The sequence below is a fragment of the Petaurus breviceps genome, unplaced genomic scaffold, assembly GCF_028583685.1.
Source record: "Petaurus breviceps papuanus isolate PSGF00001 unplaced genomic scaffold, PetGlider_PUasm1.0 90626, whole genome shotgun sequence".
Lineage (NCBI taxonomy): Eukaryota > Metazoa > Chordata > Mammalia > Diprotodontia > Petauridae > Petaurus > Petaurus breviceps.
In genome coordinates, this window is record NW_027187290.1 from 512,292 (window position 1) to 536,710 (window position 24,419).

The window sequence follows — 24,419 nt, forward strand, 5'->3', positions numbered from 1 at the left end:
GAGTTTATGTGTGAGAGAAAGGGGCTGGTTTTGCCAAGGCCTTGAGGTGCCCATGTCAGCTGAGAGGCCAAAGAGATGCTATGGCTATTTTTCTGATCTTTAAAGGTACATCTGAAGGGGGCCAGGTTTGGGCCAAGGATGCCTCCTGTTATCTCATAGGGGAAATACAAAATTCTCTTCCTAAGCCTTTAGGACTTTTTTGAAACTGATTTTCATTTAAAAAACAAAACCACAACAATATAGACCATTCAGTCCTTGGAGGTGGGGAAGCAAGCAATCTGTGTCTACATCCCAAGTGCAGGATGTCTGGATTAGGAATGAGAACGCTGTGGAAACAGGAGCCACCTTCCTTATTTCTCAGCAGAGGCACTGCCTGGCAAAAGGAGCTTGTGCTGGGCTGCTGGAAATGGCGGTGGTGGGACCAGTCCCCGATGGCTTTTTTTCTTCAGAAGCATGCATTGTTAAAGGGAAGAAAGTAGAAAAAACTCTCTGGGAACATACCAGTGCATCAGCTTTGTGCTTCAGTTTCTTGGCCTCCTGCATGTAATAGTCGGCATTGTGAGGCCTAAACAAACACAAATCAGTCTTTCAGTAGGCTTTGGCATCATTTGATGAAAAGATTGAATAGCCCAAATATTTCTGCTACGAATCCCTATACAGTGCCCAGCAAAATGCAGACAAACATATCTATTCCTATTGTAACAGACCTAGAAAGAAATGGGCAAAATGGCTATCTGAGGTAGAGAAATGGCCCGTTTTAACAAATTCTGCCCTCCCTCTGAGTATAAAATAGACCAGAAATTCCTCTTGGTTCCCCACCACATATCTCCACTGGAGGAAGAAAGCACAAAAGTGGGACAAAGCAACTTAGAATTAAACCTCCTTAGTTGGAAATATTGAAATAGCACCAGCACAATCAAGAGGACAGCACATGGGGAAAATGCCAAGGCTTGTTTGTGCCTCAGCCTGAGCCTGGCCTAAGGGTCAACCATTTTCTGTTACTTGATTTGCACAGAGATGACATTTTACATGGAGAAAAGGATGGGGAAGCCTTCCCTTCCAGTCAGTGCCCCTCCCCCCCAAGACAGGAATGATACATCTGGAATATTTCTGACAACATACATGTCATCAAAATGAATCCGAGATCTTCTGGCCTCTGAGCTCCCATTGGCTAGGGAGGACATTGAAGACCAGGAAGCCATCTCCAGTTGATTACTGTCCAGGAGCCCAGTGCTGGGACCCCGATTGTAGGTATCTTCGCCCTGTTAAAAAAATATAATAACTTTTATTAACTCAGGTTTTTGGTAAAATCTTTCACCATGAATGCTCTGACCAAGTAGAAGTGACATGTCTCAAGCTTAAAATGAAGATACTTTGAGGTTTTTTTAGGCTAATCACTCACTAGGTTTGTTTTTCCTATGACACTCAACTCTCAAAACAATAACCTTCTGTAATCACATACCTCCAGCATCTCATGAATACCCATTCTCCAAAGGTTTAAAGTCAGCAGGGAGCCACTCAACAGAATTGGTGAATGAAAAGGTGATGAGGGTCAAAGAGTGGGGCAGGATGGGAAAGCATGGCATTGAGAATATTTTACAAGGCATCTTGTGAAACACCCTCAATTCCATAGCATTGGAAAGACCTCTAAACACCATATTTAACATCAGCTCATGAGTTGCCTCTGTGTAAGAGCCTATCCTCTGCTGGAAGGCTTTGAGGCTAGTTAGACATACATTTGGCCTGGTCTTCCTAGTAGCTATCTGTCTAGGGGACTTTTAGACTCATAAATGTAAACTTTTTTGCCACTGATGTGGACTGATAACTTCTCTCAGCCTGCGCCAGTAAGATGTGGATAGCAGAGAACAGACTGGGAAAGGAAGTGGGAAAAGAAAGACAAGATGACTTGCCTGTCAGTGTCACACATCCTTAGGCCAGGTGGGCATTGGCTGAAAAGACCCAGGGACTGGTGAGACTCTGGTGATTGATTAGTCAGGGGCCTTTTGGAGGGTGGGCACTTAACAAATAAAATGCTCAATGTGTCTGTAGTGGAATGTGACAACTGGAAATCATCATGATTTTGTGCTGGCTTCCAAGAGGTACAACTTCTAGGGTTAAGGAGATGGGAGAGCCACTCTGTTCTGTGCTGGTTAGGTGAAACTGGGGGTACTTCGGTCAGGTCTGAACCCTCCAGTTTAAGCATGGCATTGATGAGGGAAGAGTGTACAGAAGAGGGCAATGAGATTATGGAAGAGCCTTGAGTCCATGTCATCTGACGATGGGTTGAAGGAACTGGGACATTTAGCATGAAGAAGAAAAGGCTCAGGAGGGCTGTCGTGAAGTGTGTGAAGGGATGTCATGTAAAAGAGAAATTGGATTTGTACTGTTTGGTCCAAGAGGGCAGAACCAGGGTGTATGGGTGAAAATTGCAGCAGCCAATTTTCCTGCTCTCCAAAAGTGAGAGGGGCTGTTTCTGGCAATGGGGAGTCTTTCCCACCACTGGGTGGGTGTCTTTTGGCAAAAGCTGATGGCCAGCCAGTTGTTGGGCATGTTGTAGGGGGATGTCTTTTATGGCTATGGATTGGCTGCTGAGGTCCCTGTTGTAACTCTGCAATTCTGTGATATTGTCTGTGCAATTTGAGACCAATATGGAGGAAGTCAATAATCCAATGGACAGAAATAAAATTCAGGTTCCCTTATATTTATGTAGTGTATAGTGATACTTTTATATTAAGGTCTAATCATTTTTTCAGTCAATAAAAAGCAACAGGATTGAGCTAGACCAAAGGAGTCCCCGAATGTCTCCTGCCAATGTAGAGTTGGCCAGCAGGCCCCAGAGCTCCTGGACTGGCATTGGTGCCTTCTCATTTTGATGTGGATAATAGCCATGGGAAGTAGGCAGGACAGGCACCATTATCTCCATTTGACAGATGTGGAAACAGAAAACTGGAAAGAGTTCAATGACTTTCCCCAAATCACAGTAAATTTGTAATGGCCCAGGCCAGAGCCCACATCTCTTAGCTCCTTGTTTAGTGAGAAACAAACTGTCCACACATTGCCTTACAGCCTTCAAGCTTGGGCGCCCGGGAGAATTGTGACACTATGAACAGAAATGGGATTATTGTGGAAGTGATATTATAAACATTAGCATGAAAAGTTTTATGATTGTTATGTTTAAAAAAAGCTCTTATTAAGCACCTAATTAGCCTTGACAATAGATTCCTGCAAAGCAAAAACAAAATTCCATAGACACATACTACATGACTTTCCAAGGGCTTATCAAAGACAACCAAAGAGGGAGTTTTTAATGTTAATTATAGTCATTGTGCTAGATAGGGTGAATAGTAAGTTACTGTTCTGAACATGTGGTGGAGTAGAAAGATGTTGGAATAAGAATATATGGGTTCAAGGTCTTGCTCTGACATAGCTGTGTGACCCTGTACAGGTCTCTTGGCCTTTCTGAGCCTCAGTTTCCTCATCTGTAATATGAGGGCAAAGATACATTCACTGTTTTACCTCCCAAGGTAATGATGAAGAAAAACCCGAATGAAGTGCTATGGCAACGTGGGGGATTCTTACCTAGTCAACTTCTGTTATTATGGCTGACATTATTCATGAGTACCAATTCAGTATGAAGCATTGCCTCTCCCCTCTGTCCCAGCTGCTGCTGTGAGAACCACTTCTGATAATCCAGGAGCTTAATTTAAGGTTAGCTCTGGAGCCTTTTCTGCAGGGGAACTGGCCCCTGGGGCCAGGCCCATTCCACATTGGTAGGAGAGATTTGGGGACCTGTTTTGTCTAGTTCAGCACTGCTGCTTTTTATTGACTTAAATAGTGATTAGACCTTAGTAAACATGATACCTGGCGGCACATGCGCCGTTTATAAAACACTGTGTGTTAGTGCTGCTATCTTTGTGTGTAGATGGAACTTAGAAATTTTCTGTCCTTTCTACCCCAAGTATTCAGGCAAAGTGCTAAAACAGTTTCACAATCATCTCTAGCAGTCACTTAATAGCAGTGATAAGTCAAACCATTGGAGAATCCCATGTGTGGCTCAAGAGGAGTAAACTGAGGCCCAGAGTGTGGAAGTGACTTAGCCAGGGTCACCACAGATCAGTTTTTAGTCTCCCTTAATCCTTTAAGCACACCCAAGTGGCACTGACCCTCACACACCCCACCTCTCGCCTCTGCCCTTTTATTCGGTTCAGGATTGAACATTGCCCCCTCCCCCTTCAGGATTGAACATTGCCCCCTCCCCCTAAAGTACTCACACATATTCTGAAGTTTAAATGGGTCTTGCTCTCATTCTTTCTGTGTCTGGCAAAGGAACAACTGGCGGCCGGAAAAGCAGCAGGCATGGGAGCTTCCTGACTAGAGGAACTGCTGCTGTCAGAACTGACACGTCGATGTAAGGGCTCATCGGACAATGGGGACAGTGGAGGAGGGAATAGCTTGTCATCTCTCTTCTTTGTCATTTTTTTGGCGACAACATTTCTGGTGGAGGAAAACAAAAATCATTTGCATTCTAAGCCCTTTTTTCTCCTCCTCTTTCTTGTCATTTAGGGCAGCATTTTAAATGACGGTACTGTCCCTTACTGATCATGGCCTTCCAATGAGGTTGAGTATTTGGGTCTTTGAAACAGATTTCTAGGATATATTTAATGGCATAATTTTGGCTTCATTGTGATGTATTCAGCCTTAATTGATGTAATTGGGTTTTTATGGGAAATACTTTAATCTCCCCCTCCCCCATTTAAAAAGGTGTCTCCATATTTTGAAGAAGCACTCAGTACTGATAGGATAATGATCTGCAAGGCCCTGCTTCAGATCCACACACAACTACCAGAAAAGATGGAGAATTCAGGTGCCCCAGCAATAAGACGTCCTGAACACTCACCTCCAAAGGCGCCAGCCAGACTGACAGACAAATCTGAGCCCCCCTCCCCCACTCTCCTGAGAATTTCAAATACCAGCACACCTTATTTTAGAACTTGTAGAAATGGACAATCTGCCCAAAGAACCAAAGCCACCAAAAACCCAAAAACGCTGATAAAGGACTGCACTGCAGGCCCGGGTTTTTATTTTAGTTACTGTTTTACTCTGATCAATGAGGATTACTTGAATTTTCATTTTTTTCTTGCACAACTAATATTGCACTGAATAGTCATTTACTTTCCATGAGTACTGACAACAAATTTTCAGTAGCAAATTAAGTCAACGAGAATTATGTTTTCCTCTTGGTCAACTTCAGTCAGTGTCAGAAGATATAGATCTACAGTATCTCCCAGCAGTGGAGGAGAAGGCCATCCTGAACTGGCAGAAGTCGATATTGGCTTCTTGTTCCAGTTCATTGGGGTTGCACAAATTTGCCAGTTTTAATAACATTTGTCATCCTCTATTTCTTGTTCCATAATTGGGCCTCCCCTACTACCCCCCCCTCCCCCCCCCCCCCAAAAATTATGGAACAAGAAATAGAGGATCCCCCCCCCCGCAATGTCACTTCTCACCGTGCAGAAGAATTTGAAATCCCTCTAAGTGTTTCTACCATTTTTGGAACTGGCTAAAATGAATTTTTGTAAAATTCATTTAAAAAAAATACTGCTTCCCCCAACTGAAGTAATTTTAAAGCAGTCATGATGTGCGATTAAAATGATCTCTAACATAAGCTTGTGAAATCTCTCCAAAATATAGAACCAAGCCAAGCCCAAGAAATACACAGGTAGTTGAGTTTTAGAAATCTCTGCATACAGATCTCAAGTATGGCTTTAGCACAGAGGAGGCGATGGTCAATTAGCAGCAGCTATCCCTCTGCTTCCGGTCCTGTGGGCCGCACTAGAATAATGATGGGCTTATTCTAACAGCCTCGGCGAGGACATCCGGAAGCACTCTTTTTCCTTATTCTGATAGTCAACTAGCTGCCAGAGGAGAAAGGGGTGGAGCAGCAATTCCCCCTTTGATAGGGAACAACTCTCACCAAGGTGAGTCTTTAGGGCCCAGCAAAGACCTAAGATCCTCTTCTCCACCTGCAAAAGAGATCTCAGTCTCCAGGGGCTTTCCGTGGTTTTCAGGGAAAGCATTAGTCAGCTACAGATGTACAAAGAAGAATGGCGCCTAAAGGGATATCCAGGGAAAGCCTTAGGCAAGAGAAATTGGGATTGTTTTGCATTCTCTTTGTGCCACTGATTATCTCCTATTCTGATTGGGGATTTTTAAATGACAAAGCAGACCCATTTTCTTCTTCTGTCCCTTCCCCCTCCTCCCAAATAGCAAAAGGTCCTAGGTCCCTGGCCCCCCCCCCCCACTCATGGAAATTTAAAGAAAGTAGAAAGACAAATGAGATGTTTGCTTAGACAAACTGCTTCTATTTTCTGACTTAAACCCCCTACCAATGGCATACAAAGAAAAACAGAAATGGTCTGCCTGAGAAAAAAAGACAATTGTGTGAAGTGAAGACGGCAAAAAGACTAACCATGTAGGGAGGGCCTTGGCACTAACATTCATTACCTGTGGGAATTCTGCATGAAGAATTTCCCTTCTCAGAACCTCATTATCCTGACCAGCCTTAGAGATAGTGTAACTTTTTCTAAGTCTCCAGCTGCTGGTTCCTTCCCCATGGTTTGAGCCTGGCAGTGCATGCATCGGTACCCTGTCAGCTGGGGCACTGGAAACATGAAGTATGATTTGGAGGGGGCGCTCCAGAATGTGCTTCCCTGGCCGAAGCAGTTCAGTCTCAAGGAGTGAAGGTGCAGCTACTTTTGTTCTGAGTGTGCAGTGGAAGAGGAAGTGGGAGCTGCCAAAGGGGGAAGAGAGTAGTGTCTTTCAGGAACCAGGGATGTATGAGCAGTGAGAGACCTGAAGTGCATAAACAGTGGCAAATAAGATTTATGCCAACTCACTGCTACTAAACAGCAAGCTGGGAAATCCATTGCTATCAGCATTTACCCAGACTGGGGCTAGGCTGTGGGCTCCTAATAGGCTCAGGGACTAGCATTTGATGGAAGTCATCTTCACTTCTGAATGAATCTATGGCAATAATTACCCAGGGTGAATACTTTCAGCAGCTGGCATGACTATTAGTTAACTTAGAATTAGAATCCAGGAAGAAATATAGTCAAAATATCACGGAGGAACAGAGAGCTGGACTTTGCACTGGAAAGTTTATGCAGTTAGAGGAAGAAGGGGAGGAGGCTGATTGGCAGACAACGAAAATGTCACAGCCTGCAAGCCTCCTGCCTTTTGAGGGCGGTCAAAAAGGTACAGAAAAGTCAGTGCCATTTAAAAGGGCAGACTGTCCCCTTATTTGTCCCTAGCCCCTCCTGACTGCTTTTCATTAAGGCCTAAGAGAGCCACTGATTCTGCCATTCTTCCCTCTCTCCCAAACAGAGCCAGACTATTTTAGACCTCAGGACAGGGGAACGATGAGTTACTTTTTTCGTGAAGTGGCCTCCTTAATCAAAACTGCTGCTGAAGGGGCGGCCAGGTAGCACAGCGAGTAAGAGCATTGGCTCCAGTGTCGGGATGACCTGGAGATCGAATCCCAGGCTCAGACACTTAGTACCCACCCAGAAATAACTGGCCGTGTAACCTTGAGCAAGTTACTTAACCCCGATTGCTTTAAAAAAAAAACTGCTGCTGGAGATGGTAGGTCATTGGGGTAGAAGTATTAAGTGCTGTCCTGTGTTAGGTCACTTTGGGACAAATGCCATTTGGTGCTTATGCTGTGGTTCTGAGATGGTACATAGTGCTGCCAGGATAAATTTGGGGCAATGCAGTGATCTGCTGTCATAAAGTACAGCAGCCCTTTGTGCTCACCAGTTGTGCTGAGGGATGCCTACCTCTTACCTAAGGCTCCTCTGGAATGGGCCCCCACCCCAACTCCACATTGGGAACACTTAAATGATAGAATTAACATACAAAGGAACAAACCCAACTTACTCTTTAGTGTTTGCGAATCTGTGACTACTGGGTATTGGTGAAATGCAAGGTGGGAGAAGACAGGAAGGCGGGATGTCTTCTAGCCGCTGCTTCTTGTTCTCCATGAACAGGTCCAAAGGTTCAGATGGCTTCAATAAAAAAAAAAAGAAAGCGTGAATCACACAGGATCTACATACAAACACTCTACTTTTAGGGAATAGTAAGGTCTAAGGTGAGGGCAGACTGCTTTTTATAAAGAGGAATATGGGGCAGGTGGGTCACAGATGCTTACATAATTACAGGTGCCTTTTATATGCCAGTTGCCGTCTAACCAGTGAAACATTAGGCAGTACAGACAGAGCTGACTTTTGCTCTGAATGCCTGACTGGGCATATGATGGATATGGTAACATTTGGCCTGCCTCTTTTCCCTCTCATAATATTCCCCAAATGAACAGTATAGAACCAAAGTTGTAACCACAGATACAAAGCTTGTTCAAGCTGATAGCTATTACAGTGGTAGCGACAGAGGAGGTGAGATTGGGAGGGTGGCTAGGGCAGTCCACAAAGAGCATGGCATCTTTTCTGGGACTTTTACCAGGGTGCCCATAATTTAAACTTACTCTACTGGAGGTAGCCATTTTAACTAAAAATAGAACTCCAGGTTTATCTGTCACAGAATTTCTGTCAATTGCAATAGTCACCAGGTTCTGAGATTTCACAATGATTGCAGATATGTGTGCAAATCAGAGATGTTCCTCTCCTGCCCTTCCCCTATCCCTGAAACAAAGTCACTGTTTTCAAAAGGCATTGAGGTTCCTCTACTGGACAGTACTGCAGCTATGTTAGGGACAGGACACTCAGGAGACAGGGAATGAGAGAGTCCTTCCTGCTTCCTCTGCCACCCTCCTGAAGGTGATGTGAGTGATGTAGGGCAGCATTACTGAGTACCTGCTCACTAGCAAAAAGCCACGATGTTCATTTGCCTTTTCTCTGAGAAATAACCGAAAAGGTAGCACCACAGTGTGCTAATTTGATGGAGGAAAAAGAAATGTTCAAGAATATATTATTTGGGGGCGGCTAGGTGGCTCAGTGAATAGAGCACTGGCCCTGGAGTCAGGAGAACCTGAGTTCAAATCTGGCCTCAGATGCTTAACACTTACTGACCATGTGACCTTGGGCAAGTCACTTAACTCCAATTGCCCCGCCTTCCCCCATCCAAAAAGCAAATATATATATATATATATATATATATATATATATATATATATATAATTTGTCATTGAAAAGTTTGTTCTGTGCTTCGTCTTCAGGGTACCTCTTGTCTGCCTTATGGGATATGGGGCTGTCACAAGCTAAAACGACCACAGAAACTGAGGCTCAGCAATCTTGCCAGTCAGCTACTATCCATAAACAGCACCCCAAAGATCTCTGTTGCTTGGAATTTTGTATCTGCCTGGAACAGAGAGCCAAAGTGGAATGTGTTGTAGGTAGTTATGATGCACCTCTGTGTCTGTGCAGATGAGGAAGGACAAAGGGGGTAGAACTTTTACAAAATGGGCTCATTTTGACAATCTGTGGCTTTCATGGAGGGGAGAGGATGAGTAAGTCAGGAAAGCAGTGACAGCCTTTCAGACTCTAAACCTCAGATGAGGGGGTGGAGACCGTGGAGAGGGGGGACTAACTCTCCTTGGCCAATTCTTTCCCCGGTGGAGAATGCAGCTGCCATTCCTGCCTAACCTGGGGACTACAGCTGGTTAGCAGGGCAAACACCCAAATCCTACTTTATTCCTTATAAAAGGCACTACTGTCCTAAAGGAATACAGCCCTTGGAACTGTGCTTTAATAAGCAGTGGGATCTTGTGACCTTGACCAATGGGCAACCCACCCTTAGACGACCTACCTTGTATTTCCTCTTGTTCCTGACAGGCATCTTCTCAGCAAAAGAAGGGCCAGGTGACTCTCGGGACTGGAGGAACTGTGGTGGTTGTGGTGGTTTTGTGTTATTATCTCTGGGCTCAGTCCTGGCGGAAGTGGTTTCAGGCGGGTCTCGGCCAGGTACTCTAGAGAGTAAGCCAAGATCTATTTTGACCCAAAGTTCTTTAGGGTTGTCATAATCGCGTATTGGGGACAGAAGTTCCGTTTGCACAATGGGTAGAGGTGAGAAAAGCTGCTCCTCCACCTCGCTGGTGGTGGTGTCCATACTGAGGCTACAGCTGCTGCTGAGGCTGCAGCTGCTGCTGCTGCTGCTGCTGCTGCTGCTGCTGCTTCCTGTTAAAGTGCTGACACTGACTATGCCATTGCCTGGAACCTCTTTAGGTTTGACAGCACTGGTCAAAGTGAGAGCAGGAGGAGCAGCTTTGACTTGTAAGGCTTCATCTTGGTCAGTGTTAGAGTCTGAGGTTGAGGAATCAGTTTCGACAAATTCTCGAGACTTGGGCACAATTTTTCCAGGGCCTCTGAACTTCTTCTTCTCAGCAATGAATGCTGCAGTAAGTTTGGGTTCTTTCCTTGGGGCCAGTTTTCCAACTGCTGCTCTGTTCCGGACTTTGGCCTGCTCTGGGAGTTCCAGTGTGTCTTTTTCTTTGGGAGTGTTGCTGAGCTGAATATTTGGTCTAGGCCAGGGGTATTCTTCAGTGCTGGGTGTCCTCTCGACCTTCTGGGGCTGCTTTTTGCCCATGGTCCTTTGTGAGGCTGCCTCGTTCTGAGCCGGTGACTTCTGCTTGGCGTTTTTGGCCTCTACAGGAGGAGGCGGTTTCTGGATAAGCCGTTGTCGAGCTTTCTCCCGGAGAGGGCTCAGGAGAGGCCTCTCTTTGGCTTCGATCTGAAATATACCAGAATTGACTTTTCCCTTATTCTGTGCTTCTGTCTGGGGGGCGATGGAAAGTAGAGAAGTGTTCTCATTTGACGTCTCGTTTTGGTTGCTTATAATTGTCTTGTTATGAGGGTTCACTTTGTTCAGCCATTTGTCAAGCTGCCACTTGTTGGTTGAAGGTGGCTCCGGCTGTGGGTGGCAACAAAACAGCAAGTTAATTTGCCGCTGGGTGGGAGCCAGCAGTGTCCTCAGCACGCTAACACTGGGCTAATGTCGCCACCTCGACGGGCCCAGGACCCTGGTGATATGCACTCACCGGCCCTCAGCCACACACGCACTCCTGCTGCCAGGTCTTGGCAGCTCCCCCAGTCTGCCTCTAAAATGGGCTAGCTCTGTGATCCTCAACGGCAAAAAGAATTTGGTGGAAAATACCTCTCAGATCTTTTCTCTTTTTCATCTGTTGTCCTCACTCCAGTTTCATCCTTAAAAACCCTCAAGAAATCTTTGTGGGGCGGCTAGGTGGCACAGTGAATAGATCACCAGCCCTGGAGTCAGGAGGATTCAAATCCAGTCTCAGACACTTAACACTTACTAGCTGTGTGACCTTGGACAAGTCACTTAACCCCAATTGCCCAATCTTTGTGTAATGGGGTCTTGTGCAAAGCTGTTTGTAAAAGTGCTTTTGTTTTCCTTTCCATCCCTTGCTTCTTACTCTGTTATGAGATGGCACTGCTCACATACTTCCACCATCCTTTCATGAGTTGACATGGCTAAGGGATTCATGAACAAAGGCCAACCTGCTGCTAGTGAACCCTTTTGAATTTAGTTTGGGACCTGGTTTGTAGACACAGCATTCATTATATGATATGGTCCTACTTCCACTTAAAAAAATATTTCCTATGGGCTAAGATAGGCCTTGTGTAGTATCTAGGGTCTATTTTGTGTTATGGACCCCTCTGGCAATCTGGTGAATCCTATGGACTCCTTCTTAAAGTAATGTTTTAAAATAATTAAAGGAAATGCTAAATTTCAGTTAGAGGTTGGTAAAATTAAAGACTGAATTTTTTTTCTACCCAAGTTTACAGACCCCTATAAACCTAGATCCTTTGTCTTAGAGAGTTCCCTAGGACCTAAGAGCATAAGAGATTTGCCTATGGTCACACAGCTATACCAAGAAAGGACTTGAACCCAAGTCCTCCTGACTCCAAGGCCAGTCCTCTATGGGCTAATAAAAAGAACTCACAGTTATATAACTGAAGTTTTGCAAAGCCCATTCCTCAGAATAGTCCTTTGAGGTAGGTAGCACAGATGTTATTATTCCCATTTTACAGACAAGGGAACTGAGGCCTGGAGAGGTTAAACAAACTGACCGGACACACAGCTAAACATTACAACTGCCATTAAAACAAAGTCTCTTCCCACTAGGCAAAGAAAAGAACAAAAGAGTAACTTGAGTGGAAGAAAGAAAGAAGAAAAAAGGAATGAAAAAGAAACCCCAAGTGGGATCAGGCCTTGCGGGGAGTCACTCACCTCGGGTGTGTTGCTACGGGATTCCTCATTGCCCTCGCTGTCACTAGATGTGCTCTCACTGTCAGAATCCGACTCAGAACTGCTGTCAGATTCACTGGAGCTTTCAGACCCGCCACTGGAGGGGATGACGACGGGCTCAGGGGCAGGCGGCGGCAGTGTCGGGCTGAAAGACACAAGGGGCATGGGGCATTCTTGGCATCTGACTCAGCAGCATGCAATGGATGTCACGAACCATTATTCAATAAATACTTATCGCCCATGCCTCCCATTTTCTGGGCTTGCAAAGGAATATGAGACATAGTTAGTGCCCTATTGGAGTTTATGTCATTAAGGACACAAGATACCCATACGGAATGAGTGATGTAACAATATGACTCAGGAAGTTGCTGAAAGGGCTGCCCCGTGGGTAAGAGAGCTATAAACTCCCCTCAACACCAGGAAGGAAACTGATCACAATCATCATAAAGACTCTACTCTTCACTTTGAACCTTGCCAGTTTGGATTTGAGTGAAGCAGGGCTGTGCAAGGTCATCAGCCTCACTTTCTCCCGCAGAGCCATTTGGCTCCTGTAGCCAGATATTCATCAGGAGGACTGGAGATGGCCCAGGATGCACTGCGAGACCCTGGCCCTGGTAGGCTAAGGCCTTTTCAGGTTCTCACTTTGAGTGAGGTAATGCCCATTCAGTGAATAGGTCTATGTAAGAAGTTAATCAATGGGGGTGGCCCCTTAAATCCAAAAAGAAAACAAAATCAAACTGGAAGGAGAAGACCTGTGGGGTTCCTGGTCAAAAGAGAAACAGTCATGTTTCTACAATTTCTGTCATCATTTCCCTGATGTCATGATCCACTTTGAGAACAAAGGACAAACACAACCTGTGAGTACCCTCTCCTCTGGTCTGGTCTCTGCTCTTCCCCTCTTCTCTGTCTCTCCTCTCCTGCCTCTGGTCTACTCTCTGTTCTAGTCTCTACTCCGCCACTCCTCTTTTCCCCTCCCCTCTTCTCCTTCATCTCTCCTTTCCTCTCCTCTGGTCTCCTGTGGTCCTGTCTAGTCTCCTCTCCCTTCCCCTCTGGTCTGACTGGGTGTCCTCTTCCTCTCCTTTAGTCTCCTCTGGTCTCTCCTCCACTCCTCTGTTCTGGTCTCTGCTCCTCCCCTCCCCACTCATCTCCTTTTCTCTGGTGTCCTCTCCTGTCCTTTGGTCTACTCTGGTCTGGTCTCATCTCTCCTCTCCTCTGGGGAGCAGATCTTCCCCCTCTATCTCTTCTCCTCCATGTCTCATCTCCTCTCCACTCCTCCCCTCTTCTTCTCCATCTCTCTTCTCCTCTTCTCTTTTCTGGTCTCTGATCCTCCCCTACTCTCTTTTTTCCTCCCCTCGTCTCTTCTCCTGTCCTCTCCTCTGGTCTCCTTTCCTCTCTTCTTCTACCCTTCCCTCTCTTCTCCTCTCTTAGAGGAGAGGAGGGGGAAGAGACCTTCCATTCTTTTCCATGTCACCTCTGGGCTCCTCTATTCTACTCTATTGTGGTCTCTGCTCTCCCCCCTCTCCTGTGGGGAGGAGACCTTCCCTTCTCTTCCATCTCTCCTTTCCTCTGGTCTAGTCTCTCCTCCTCTGTTTCTCCTCCCCTCTCTTCTCTTAGAGGATGGGAGGGAGAGGGAAAGGAGATGCATCTTAGAGGTGAGGAATGGAAGAGCTATTTTTCATAAGAGAAATAATTGTCTTTTTTAAGAGAAGTGCTGTCTTTGTGCTTTTCTGCTCCTTTCCTTCACCCTCCTTCCTCCCTCTCCTCCCCTCCCTCCCACTCCTCAATTCTCTCTTCTCTCCCCTCCTCTAAGAGAGGAAAAGGGAGGGGAGGAGAGGAGACCAAAGGACAGGAAGGGACACCAGAGGAGAAGAGGTGAGGGGGGAGCAGAGACCAGAACAGAGGAAAGAAGACCAAGGGAGAAGAGAGGAAAGGAGACCCTCTAACCCCTGAGACAGAAGAGAGAAGAGGGGAGAGAGGAGGAGAGGAGACCCTCTCCTCCCTTACCTCAGGGTGCTCTGCCCAAGGGAAGGTTCATTTTCTATGGCTGAAAGCTGCCTCATTAACTTGGGGTTTACTGGCTAGACTTCTTTCTGAAAACACCTTAAACGCAGTTCACTCTGGAGTTCATAGATTGGACAGTAGGTCCCTGCCCTCCTAGCACAGAGTGAATGTAAATACTAAATACTATTTCTCTTTTGGCCAGGAACCCTGAGGGGCTTCCCCTCACAGTTTGATGCTTTTTTTTTCTTTCTTGATTTAAGGGGCCATCACTTGATTAACTTTTTACAGAGGCCTACCCACTGATGGGCGTTACCCTGCTCTTAAGTGAGTACCAGAAAAGACCTACCAGGGCCAGGGTCTCCTATTGCCTCCTGGTGAATATTTTGGCCACTGGCCCCAGTGGCTCTGGAGGAGAAAGTGAGGCCGGTGACCTTGCACAGCCCTGCCTCACTTGAATCCAAGTCATGTCATCCTCTCCCTGATGCTGTGGTCCTCTTCGAGAACGAAGGACAAATACAACCTGCCAGCTACTCAGGGAAGTGACTGCAGATACTTTTATTCCCATTTTATAGATGAGGAAATTGAAGTCCCCCAGAGTAAAGTGATGGCAAGTGAATAGCAGAGGCAGGACTCAAACCCAGTTCTCTCCTGGCTCTAAGGCTGTTACTCTTTCCATTTCTGTATTGCCCACAGTGCTTGGCAATACACGATCCATTAGACCTAATGATTCAAGATGTATTCATTAGACTGCCAGCTCCTCAAGGGCAGGGACCCCAGCACACAGTAGGCATTAATAAATACTTATTGAATGACTGACTTCAAGACTCAGAAGATCTTTTTATCTGACTGTTTTAGACATTGGAATTCAAGCTGAGTTTGTGGCAATGGTGCTGAGGGCATTAAGAAGGAAGGCAGTACAAAGTTTACTGGTTGTTCATACAGAAAGGTCATTTTGAGTTACTTTACAAATCAACTACAGCCCAAGTTGATTGACTACCAAGCAGCCAATACCTGGGATATGAACAGATCCCATTATGGGATCACCATGGCTTCCCCAACATCTCTTCAATTTAATTCCTTTGGAAAAAAAAAACATTCTGAACTTCTCACACCTGAAATCAAATGGGCACATCCACACATAGAGTGGGACAGAGGAAGAAATGGTGAATCCCTATGACTTTATGTGTATTTTGAAAGCCACTAATTCCTCTGAGGACCCAGACCACATTCAGGTTTGGTTTGGCACTTACATTTGTTTTCAATCTATTTCTTACAAATTCCATCATCAACAAACATGAACATTTGGGTATGCAAAGAACAAAAGAGGATCACATATGAAATCCCGGGTGTGTTAGTTTGTAAAGCGCACAGTCAGAGTAAAACTAGAGTGACAAAACCGCCATGTGTGTTCCCTTCTGAGCCTTTTCATTTCACATCTGTAGCTTTAGTTTTCTTGATCCTTCCATCCCTTTTTTGGTTCCCCCATCAATCCCAGCCCCCAACACACCCTCTCTTTTAACAAAACAAATCAACACACACTGGCCATGGCTGAAATCGATCTCCCCACCAGGCCGCTGGCTCTGTGCCAAGAGGCGTCCCTCTGTCTGCGGAGGAGCCAGCAGTCTGCCTAAAGGAACAAGCCTCCCAAGTTGCTCCAATCATTTTCATTTGCGACCATGTACTGTTCCTTGGATACAGGGAATTCCTTCTGACAAACCCCATATTTCTCAGGACTCAGACTTTCCCATCTCTCCCCATCCTCCAGGCTTCATAAAATGATTTCTTGTTTTCTGTGGTCATATTGTTCAAAATTGTACATCTACATGGTTACAGAGGGATGGAAATGGTCATAGGGATTCACCATTTCTTCCTCTGTCCCACTCTATGTGTGGATGTGCCCATTTGATTTCAGGTGTGAGAAGTTCAGAAAACCTGGGAAGACCTATATGAATTAATTCAAAATGAACTGAGCAGAACTAGGAGAACAAGTTATATAATAATAATATTGTTCAAACAGATGAATTCGAAAGAATTTGGAATTCTGTATATAGATTAAGATAGATACAGATATAGGCATGGTCAACTATACATATTGACATTGACGATAAGGAGGGAGAGAAGGCAGATCTTCATTTGAAAAAAATAGAAGCCTTCCTATTACCTGTTCCTTCTATTACTTAAGAACTCCCCCTTAATCTTTTAAGTATGTGTTTTCTTTTCTATAGGCAAAGCCCATTTTAAATTACCTGTTAAACTGAAATTCTTCTGTCATATACACCAAGAGATTATGAGGAGTAGGTAATGGAAACAGAACCCTAAAAACAGTGCCTCATTTTACAAGCGTTAACATCAGCGTGTGCTTTCTTGTTGTTCCACTGACAGATTAATAAATGTGCATTAAATACAATCAGTAGTTTCTTAGATTAAATATTGGTGAACACAGGAGATTAAACCAATCCAGAGACTATGAAAAATGAAGACATCTGGTTTCAATTCACCCTAAAAGTGTGCATAAGATACAGCTATTTTCTGGGATCAGTCGAAGGGTAACATCCTGGAAATGAAGCTGAAGGCCAAGGAATAACCCAGATTGAGTTGGATGAGCCTTCCATTAATATCAGTTTTGCCTGTTTTCATCTTACTTGATAAATCAAAATAACAGTGATGCTGAAAACTACAAATGTAATGTTTTTCATATTTACAATTTGAATTACAATTACTTCAAACTTAAAAGTAATCTTGCATTATTGTCTCTTGAAATGGTTTTCCAATGATCTCCTAAAGCTAAATCTTATTGTTAGATACGACCATATGCCAACTTCAAATACTGCCATAGCAGACAGACAGATCGGCCATGAGCATAAGTAATTGGGATATGGACAGGAGTCAAGTCAAGAAGCATTTAGTAAGCACTTATTACATTCCAGGCCTTGTGCTAAGCACTGGGGATTCACAGAAAGGTCAAAAGCCTGTTCTCTGGGGGTGTGTTATCGTCTGCCCGGGGAGACAACACATGCTGCCCATACCCCTGAGAACACAGATACATGGCAATATTAAGTAGGTGCTGTTTATATAGTGTATGGAGGTTTGGAGGGACTTGGATTTACAAAATTTGCAAAATGCATCATTCATTAACTCCTTGTGAGCGTTACTACTGACCTCCAAGTGGGGTGTGAGCTACCAGTGAAGGCTAAACTGGCTCACAACTGGCCTACCCAAGGGGCAGTGCTGTTTGATGCTTCTGTGATCTTAAGAATGTAGAGGCTGCTTCCAAAGGGGCACAAGCCAGCATCGATAGAATGAATAAATTGTTTCGAAAGATCAGGGTGAGGAGGCCTGCAATGTTTTAAACAGGTTATAAAATGAATCAATCTCCAGGGCAATGGAATAAGCTATGATGAATCTTAACTTGACATCAGCACATCACAATAAGTGTAATGATAGCTGTTGGTTACTCTAGAAACTGCCCAGCAAGATTGGTGAACATGGGTGGAGGTATATTTTGAAGCTTTTCTAAGTTGTGGTAGTTAAATGTCCTTTGCTTTGTAAGCAAAGGAACCATCTCAAAGATCTTACAATGCATTTGATAGAGTAACCAAAACAGTTGTTTAAAAAAATGCTTCTAATCATTATGTACTTTTTGGCTCTAAAGGCCATGACAAATGCAAGCCAAGATGAAAGAAAGGTCTTGCAAGGTAGTACTGCCTAATGGGAGCCAAAGCCTGTGTTGAAGCTGACCCCAAAATATGGAAAGTTTTTGAAGAGAATCTCGAACAAGGTCAGAGTCTTCCAATGACCAATCACATTAGCCCCACATCCTAGAGACAGGTACAGCTGTTCCACAACTTTGCCTCTTGCTGTTTCTACTCTGGAATCTTATCACTTTTTATCTAATAGTTCTGATAAGAGGCCCTTGGTGTTTACGTATTGAAACATCTGGGGTAGAGAATCATCTCAGGAAAAAAAAATCAAGTAGAGGGAAGAAAGGGATTTTGGTGAGCCATGCTAAGGGACTGATGTGAAAAGTGGAATGGCGCCCCCTGATGGACGTTTCCTTTCATGTTGCTGTTATAGTCAATGATGCATCATCTTCTTCCCTATAAGAAAGTGGCCTGTCCAAAATAAAGTCAGGATTTTAACCCAGGTCCTCTAACTTGAAATTCAAGACTCTTTCCATTACAGCACTTTACCTCTTCATGGGGACATTGCAAGTTGGAGGACTCAATCCGAAGGGGACTTAGAGGTCATGCAGACCAAGCCCTTCACTTCGGTAGATGAGACTGAGGCCTACAGTGATGCCTAAGGTCATACAAATAGGGAATGTCAGCAACAGGATTTGATCCCAGGTATTCCTACTCCAAAGGCAGTGCTTCTGCCTCTTACAAAATAGCTAACAGTTGCATATAAAGAAGAGGATTCCAAGAGAATGAGGACTAAGATAAGGTTTGTTAAGAGGTTATCAGTGACCTTTAAGAAACATTTTTAGGCTAAAAGCAGAGAATCCAGATTGCAATGGGTTAAGGAATGAATGGGTGGTGAATAAACAGAGCCAGTGATAGGGAGTTGCTGATTGTTCTTGACTGGAACAAAGAGCTCCAATGCAGCTAATACCTCAATGCCTTGTGCCTCACTCAAAGTAGCTCCCACATACCTTCTTCCAAGGAAGACTAGTGGTTAAGACTGCTATACTTTGTTGGCACAGAAATCCGTCATCTGGTAAAAGCATGTTGGGGTTCTGTACATCCCCAAATCATCTCAGTACATTTATGGCTCAGTCAGTTCCATAAGATTTTTCATGGAGGTATCAGTAAATTCAATCACATGCCATGAAATAAATAAGTGACTCTGTTTGTCTTGTATTATTACTTTAGAGGAAATCCTAGGTACCAGTAATTGGGTCCCTAATGTGGCTTCTGACACATAACTGCTTACTATGAAACTTCCTTGCTTAAGAACCTACAAGGTGTCATGTCCTACTATACGGGGGGTCTAAACTCTTAGGCAACAGGGTCTTAAGGTCCTCTCTCTGACCACCCCCACCTGCTTAGCCCCTATTATCTTCCACCATTCCTCCACTCCAGCCAGCCTGGGCCCCTCACTCTCAGTTCTTTCAATCCCACCTTTTGGCAAGATTACTCTGGAAGGCCCTGTCCCTTTTCCTATCTCAATACTACTCCATCATGAGATATGTAAATATAGTATTTTGCAAACTGTAAAGCACTATCAAAATGTCAGCTAGTATTAGAATGTAATGACACTTCCTTTTTCTGCAGGCCTATTTTACTAACTGCCCCATGGAAGGAAGGAGCCTAATTATTCTTGAACCCTGTCATACATGTCCTGGCTCCACAGTTAGAGTATAAGCTCCTAGCGGGAAAGAACCATATCTTACAATTCTGGTGTATTCCCAAGAGTACAGGCCCCGACCCTCCTGCTTCTCCCACCCTAATATCTCCTCCAGGATCTCTTTCACAATTTTATTCTCTCTTCTCTTGGCCCTGAGTTGCTGGTATTTCTCAGGCCTCAGGCCTCAAGAAGAACCTTCTGTTCTTCTTCCTACATTCTGCCTCACAGAACTAAGGCCCTCCTTTCTAGCTTTAGCAAGTATCTTTCTACAGAAAAACAGTTCAAACCATAGCAGCATCACTCAGAACCTTTTCCCTAAGCTGTATCTTTGAGCCTTATCTTGAGTTACTAGTGCATTAAAGTCTAGGGTGGGAAAAATCCTCTCCCCCTCCTCTCATCTCCATTCCCCTTGGCCCTCTCTGAATCCCTAGCCTTCTCTGGGCTCCCATTCCAACGTGCTGTCTCAAATCCTCACTCTTCTTCACAGATTCCCCTTTACTCTAAATCTCTTTTCTACCTTGTTGCATTCAGGGAACCAGGCTCTTTCCAGATCTTCATCCCTGGCCACCCTCTCTAGTACTGGTGAGCCTTTTCTCAGGACTCCAAAGCATTGGGTCTGGAGGAGAAAGAGTCACACTTCCTACACTCACTTCCAGAATATCCCTTTGCCACCATCACCAGTAACCTTGATGGTTCCTCTCCATCCATCTTTATCACATAGTCCAACTCTGTACTGCAATAACATACTGGTCTCCAGGTAAATCTCTTTCCTTCCTCAAGGAGTTTAGGGTCACAGGAGTCCTATTCCCTCCAACCCTTGTCCCAATATTTGGGAGATTTCAACATACACATCAATGTTCCCTCAGATACCTGGTCTTCCAGTTAAGCAAATTCCTTGTGTCCTGAAGTTATCCACTCATGGGGATAGTCACACTCAAAATCTGACCATTACTGATTAACCACTCCACCCCTAAGATTCTCTGAGCACAGTATTCTGTCTTCACTCTCACCTTTTGCCTTGTCTAAAACCTATTCTTCATCCTCACTGTGACCTCTAGTCCCTTTGGCCCACCAGCTTCTCTTAGTCCATTAACCCTATTCTTTTTGGAGGGGGGGAGGCAAGGCAATCAGGGTTAAGTGACTTGTCCAAGGTCACATAGCTAGTAAGTGTTTAAGTGTCTGAGGCCAGATTTGAACTTAGGTCCTCCTGACTCCAGGACTGGTGCTCTATTCACGGCACCACCTAGCTGCCCCTATCAACCCTATTCTTGTCTTACTTTCCTTCCTTCACAGCCTTGATCCTGCATTTGACCAGCTCGACTTGAGTCCCTTGCCCTATTGCCATTTCCATACCTTTGCTAAATCCTAACCTTATCCACCTCTTCTATTCCTTTCCATTTTTGCATGCTGCTGAATGCTCAGGAGGAAAGTCACAGTGGCTAGCCAAATGGTTTTATTAGAATTTTCTATTATTTGATCTCAAGTGGGCCTTTACTACTACTTGGCAATTCTTTTGTTAGTTCTTGACTCTCAACAGCAGGTATTAGAAATGTTTTCTTCTCTTGCACATTATTCCCTTCTCAGGAAAGGACGTTGCCTGAGGCCATCTGATTTAACTGCTTCTTTATCCACCACTGTACCTCCCAGATCCATCATCATCCCAATCCTTTCCTCCATTGTGCCAACTCTCTGCCAAGATTTCACCATACCCAGGCTGACCCTGGCACTTTTGCTCTTAATTCCATCCTCTCTTCTCTCCCTTTCAGAGCTTGCCCCTTTTATCTTCCTCCTCTTTCTTTTATCCTCAATCTCTCATAACCTCCTAGCACCTTTCTAACCATCTATAAATTTGCTCACAACTTTCTCATCCTTAAAGTATCTCCACTTGACCTTGCCACTGCTTCAAGTTAGCATCTTAAAATGGAAGATCTTCCTTCTCTCTTTCATAGTCAAACTCCTAGACATAGTTGGCTATACCCACTGTATTGATTTCCTTATCTGCCACTTCTGGCTCCCTGGCCAATTGGCTTCTGCCTCTAGCACTGCCCACTCCAAGGTTACCAACTATCTCTTACCTGGTCAATACATTGACCTTTTTATTCTGCTTTAACCTCTGTAGCCTGTGAAACTTGCAACCTCCACTCCCTTCACCTATACCCAGGAAGTAAAGTATGATACAGTAGAACCCTGGTCCTGGAGTCAGGAAGGTTTGGGTTCAGATTCCAGCATTGCCGCTTCAAAGCTGTGTGACCTTGGCAAACCACTTAGGCTCTCTGTGACTCAGTTTCTCCATGTAAAAATCAAGGAGGTTGGATTTGAAGACTGTCCCTTCTAGCTCTAAATCTGTAATCATACGATGCTAGGACATTTATGATATTCCTTTCACTTCTGTACCATTGTTTTCTCTGTGGGTTCTCTTCCTCAAGATGCTACATTCTCCTCCTCCTCCTCCTCTTACACACACACACACACACAAACACACGTGAGAATCTCAAGGCTTTGTCCTAGAATCCTTCCTCTCTTCTCTTGGCAATCTCAACAGCTAACATGGATTAAATGATCTCTATGTAGATGATTTCCACATCTATACCTCCAGCCCTCATCTTTATCTTGACCTCCATCCAGGCCCTTATTACTAACTGTTGCTGGCACAGTTCTACTGGTTGTCCCATAGAAATTGCAAATTTAGCTCTAAAACACAGAAGTCATTATACCCCCTCCCCCAAAAAACATCCTTCTTCCCAGGGTCCCTATTTATATTCCTGGTACCATTTTTTCAGTCACACAGTTTCATAATCTTAACTAGCAGTGAATTATATCTAACTGGTTGCTTTGCCACTGTGTCCCATGGTCTAACTATAAGATACGTTTTCTACTGAGTAAATGCCCAGCATGTGTGCTTTGATATTTTTAAAACAATGTCAACATGTCCACAGGTCATACGGCTTGCACATATGAATGACTAGGAATAATAAAGGGTGCAAGCCATGGTGAAGGTAAGTATTATATTAAGCAGCACATCTTCTTCCTAATTAAAATGACGATTTTCATTTGAGTAACAGGTGAAATTCCTGTCTCCTATTATTTTGATACTTTCCTCAACCCACAATCTATTCTCCCGTGGTGATGATTTTTCTGGTAGTATAACTAATTGCCCTATGGAAGACAAATATTCAGTCAATTTGGGATTAAATTCTGGCTAGGAGGACTTCTGTAAAGGCCAGCACTACATCGCTGAGACCATGGGCATCGCTAATTATGACATACCTATGCATTAAAAGCATGAAGGTGTTCCCTTCCATGATAAATTGGCCTGAAAATCATCCCTAACATTTTACTATAAATCAAAAAGTCTATTAATAAAAAATCAGAAACAATAACATTTCCTACAAAGATTCCCTCCCATCTGTTGCCCGAGATGATCACATGACATCTTAAATCTTCTACGTGGAGAAACCTTCTAAGTCCAAAAGCTCAGCTCTTTTCAACAGTGCTGCCTCTGCTTGTTATTTTGAATGACAGCAAAGGAAATACTGGATCTCTAATCCTTTAACCTTATTGTACTGAAAAATCTTGCCTTCAAGCTAATATTCTCCCTTCTCATCAACACTAAATTAAAGGGGGTCAGGTGTGAGTGAGAGGAGTTGAAAAGCTCCCACATGGTTCAGGCACTCAGGATTTAATCCTAAACCCAACTCACCTTTGACTTCACAATGAAAAGACTAATCATGGCTGCCAGTAAGAAGACAGCTCAAGCAGGGGTGCCCTTCCCATGGATTCCAGCATGCTCTATTAGAAGGATATGATCACCTACATTTTCATCTAGATCAATAGGAAGAGGAATGCCAGTCTCCATGTTCAGAAAGAAGACAGAGCCACTTAAAATTCGACCCAGAAAGAAATGGGAACAAACCCACACATTTTTGGCCAGCTAGAAAAGCCTTTGATATGTGGGCCTGTAATTTTGAATACAGGGAAATTTTTGTCATTAAGCTAGGGAAGAAACTGGTCAATCTGACACTTTCCAATGAAGTTTGACTCCAAAAAAAGTAATAATAAAAGAAGAGCTTTCTTTAGCTGGTGGGGCAAGCCCCAAACACTTTTTTGTATATATATGTTTACCTCTTTTCCTGAAATAGCTATTTACTCTTCTTGTTTGGGGGATTATCACACATTTTCTTCTGATAGGCCATCTTCTGAGAGGAGAAAATCATAATTATATATATATTCTCCATCTACTAGCTACACCAAACAATTGAGTAATTGAGTGGTTTCTGATCTTTGTCTCTGAAGAGGTGTACAAAGACACCTGGGACCTTCTGCCTGAAACACAAACAACAAGCAAAATCCTTTTGCTAACAAACTTATTGTTTTTCAACTTGATGACTGTGCCTTTACTGAGATGCAAACGTGCCTCTATCCTGACAAGGTCAATCTCTCCAAACCCAGGGGGCTTTGCTACTTAATTGCCTGCCCCATGAAACGCATGCTATTGTTGCTTGTTAATGACAAGACCACAGTAGATCATTTTGCTAGTGGAAAAAAAAATTGGGAAAAAAGCTCTAAAAAGAAATAAAGGTATTTCTACATGAAAAAAAAAGTTTCCATGTTGCATACTTTGGTCCTTTGAACTCCATTTTCAATTCAGGATGTATCTATCTGATGCTATAAATGCTTTTGAGTCAAATCTGTCGTTGTGAGGGATACACTTTGCAAACCTTAAAGCACTAAACAGGAAATGTTGGTTCTAACTGCCACCGTTGTTATTCTGTTGTTATTATATACACAAATAAACA

At 44.0% G+C, this 24,419-nt stretch overlaps 1 protein-coding gene and 1 long non-coding RNA gene across 2 annotated transcripts in view; one reads left to right on the top strand and one right to left on the bottom strand.

Moving 5' to 3' along the window:
* Positions 1-24,419, top strand: part of LOC138143064 (uncharacterized) — a 289,623-nt gene that overhangs the window by 242,475 nt on the left and 22,729 nt on the right. The gene's annotated exons all lie outside the window — the stretch shown is intronic.
* AFF2 (ALF transcription elongation factor 2) overlaps positions 1-24,419 on the bottom strand; it is a 145,614-nt gene that overhangs the window by 25,069 nt on the left and 96,126 nt on the right. Inside the window, exons 6-11 of the mRNA XM_069064242.1 lie at positions 12,259-12,421; positions 9,817-10,917; positions 7,936-8,063; positions 4,272-4,494; positions 1,123-1,262; positions 502-565 (exon numbers count right to left, since the gene is read on the bottom strand). Coding sequence (XP_068920343.1) covers positions 502-565; positions 1,123-1,262; positions 4,272-4,494; positions 7,936-8,063; positions 9,817-10,917; positions 12,259-12,421 — 1,819 coding nt within the window. The remainder of the gene's footprint in view (positions 1-501; positions 566-1,122; positions 1,263-4,271; positions 4,495-7,935; positions 8,064-9,816; positions 10,918-12,258; positions 12,422-24,419) is intronic.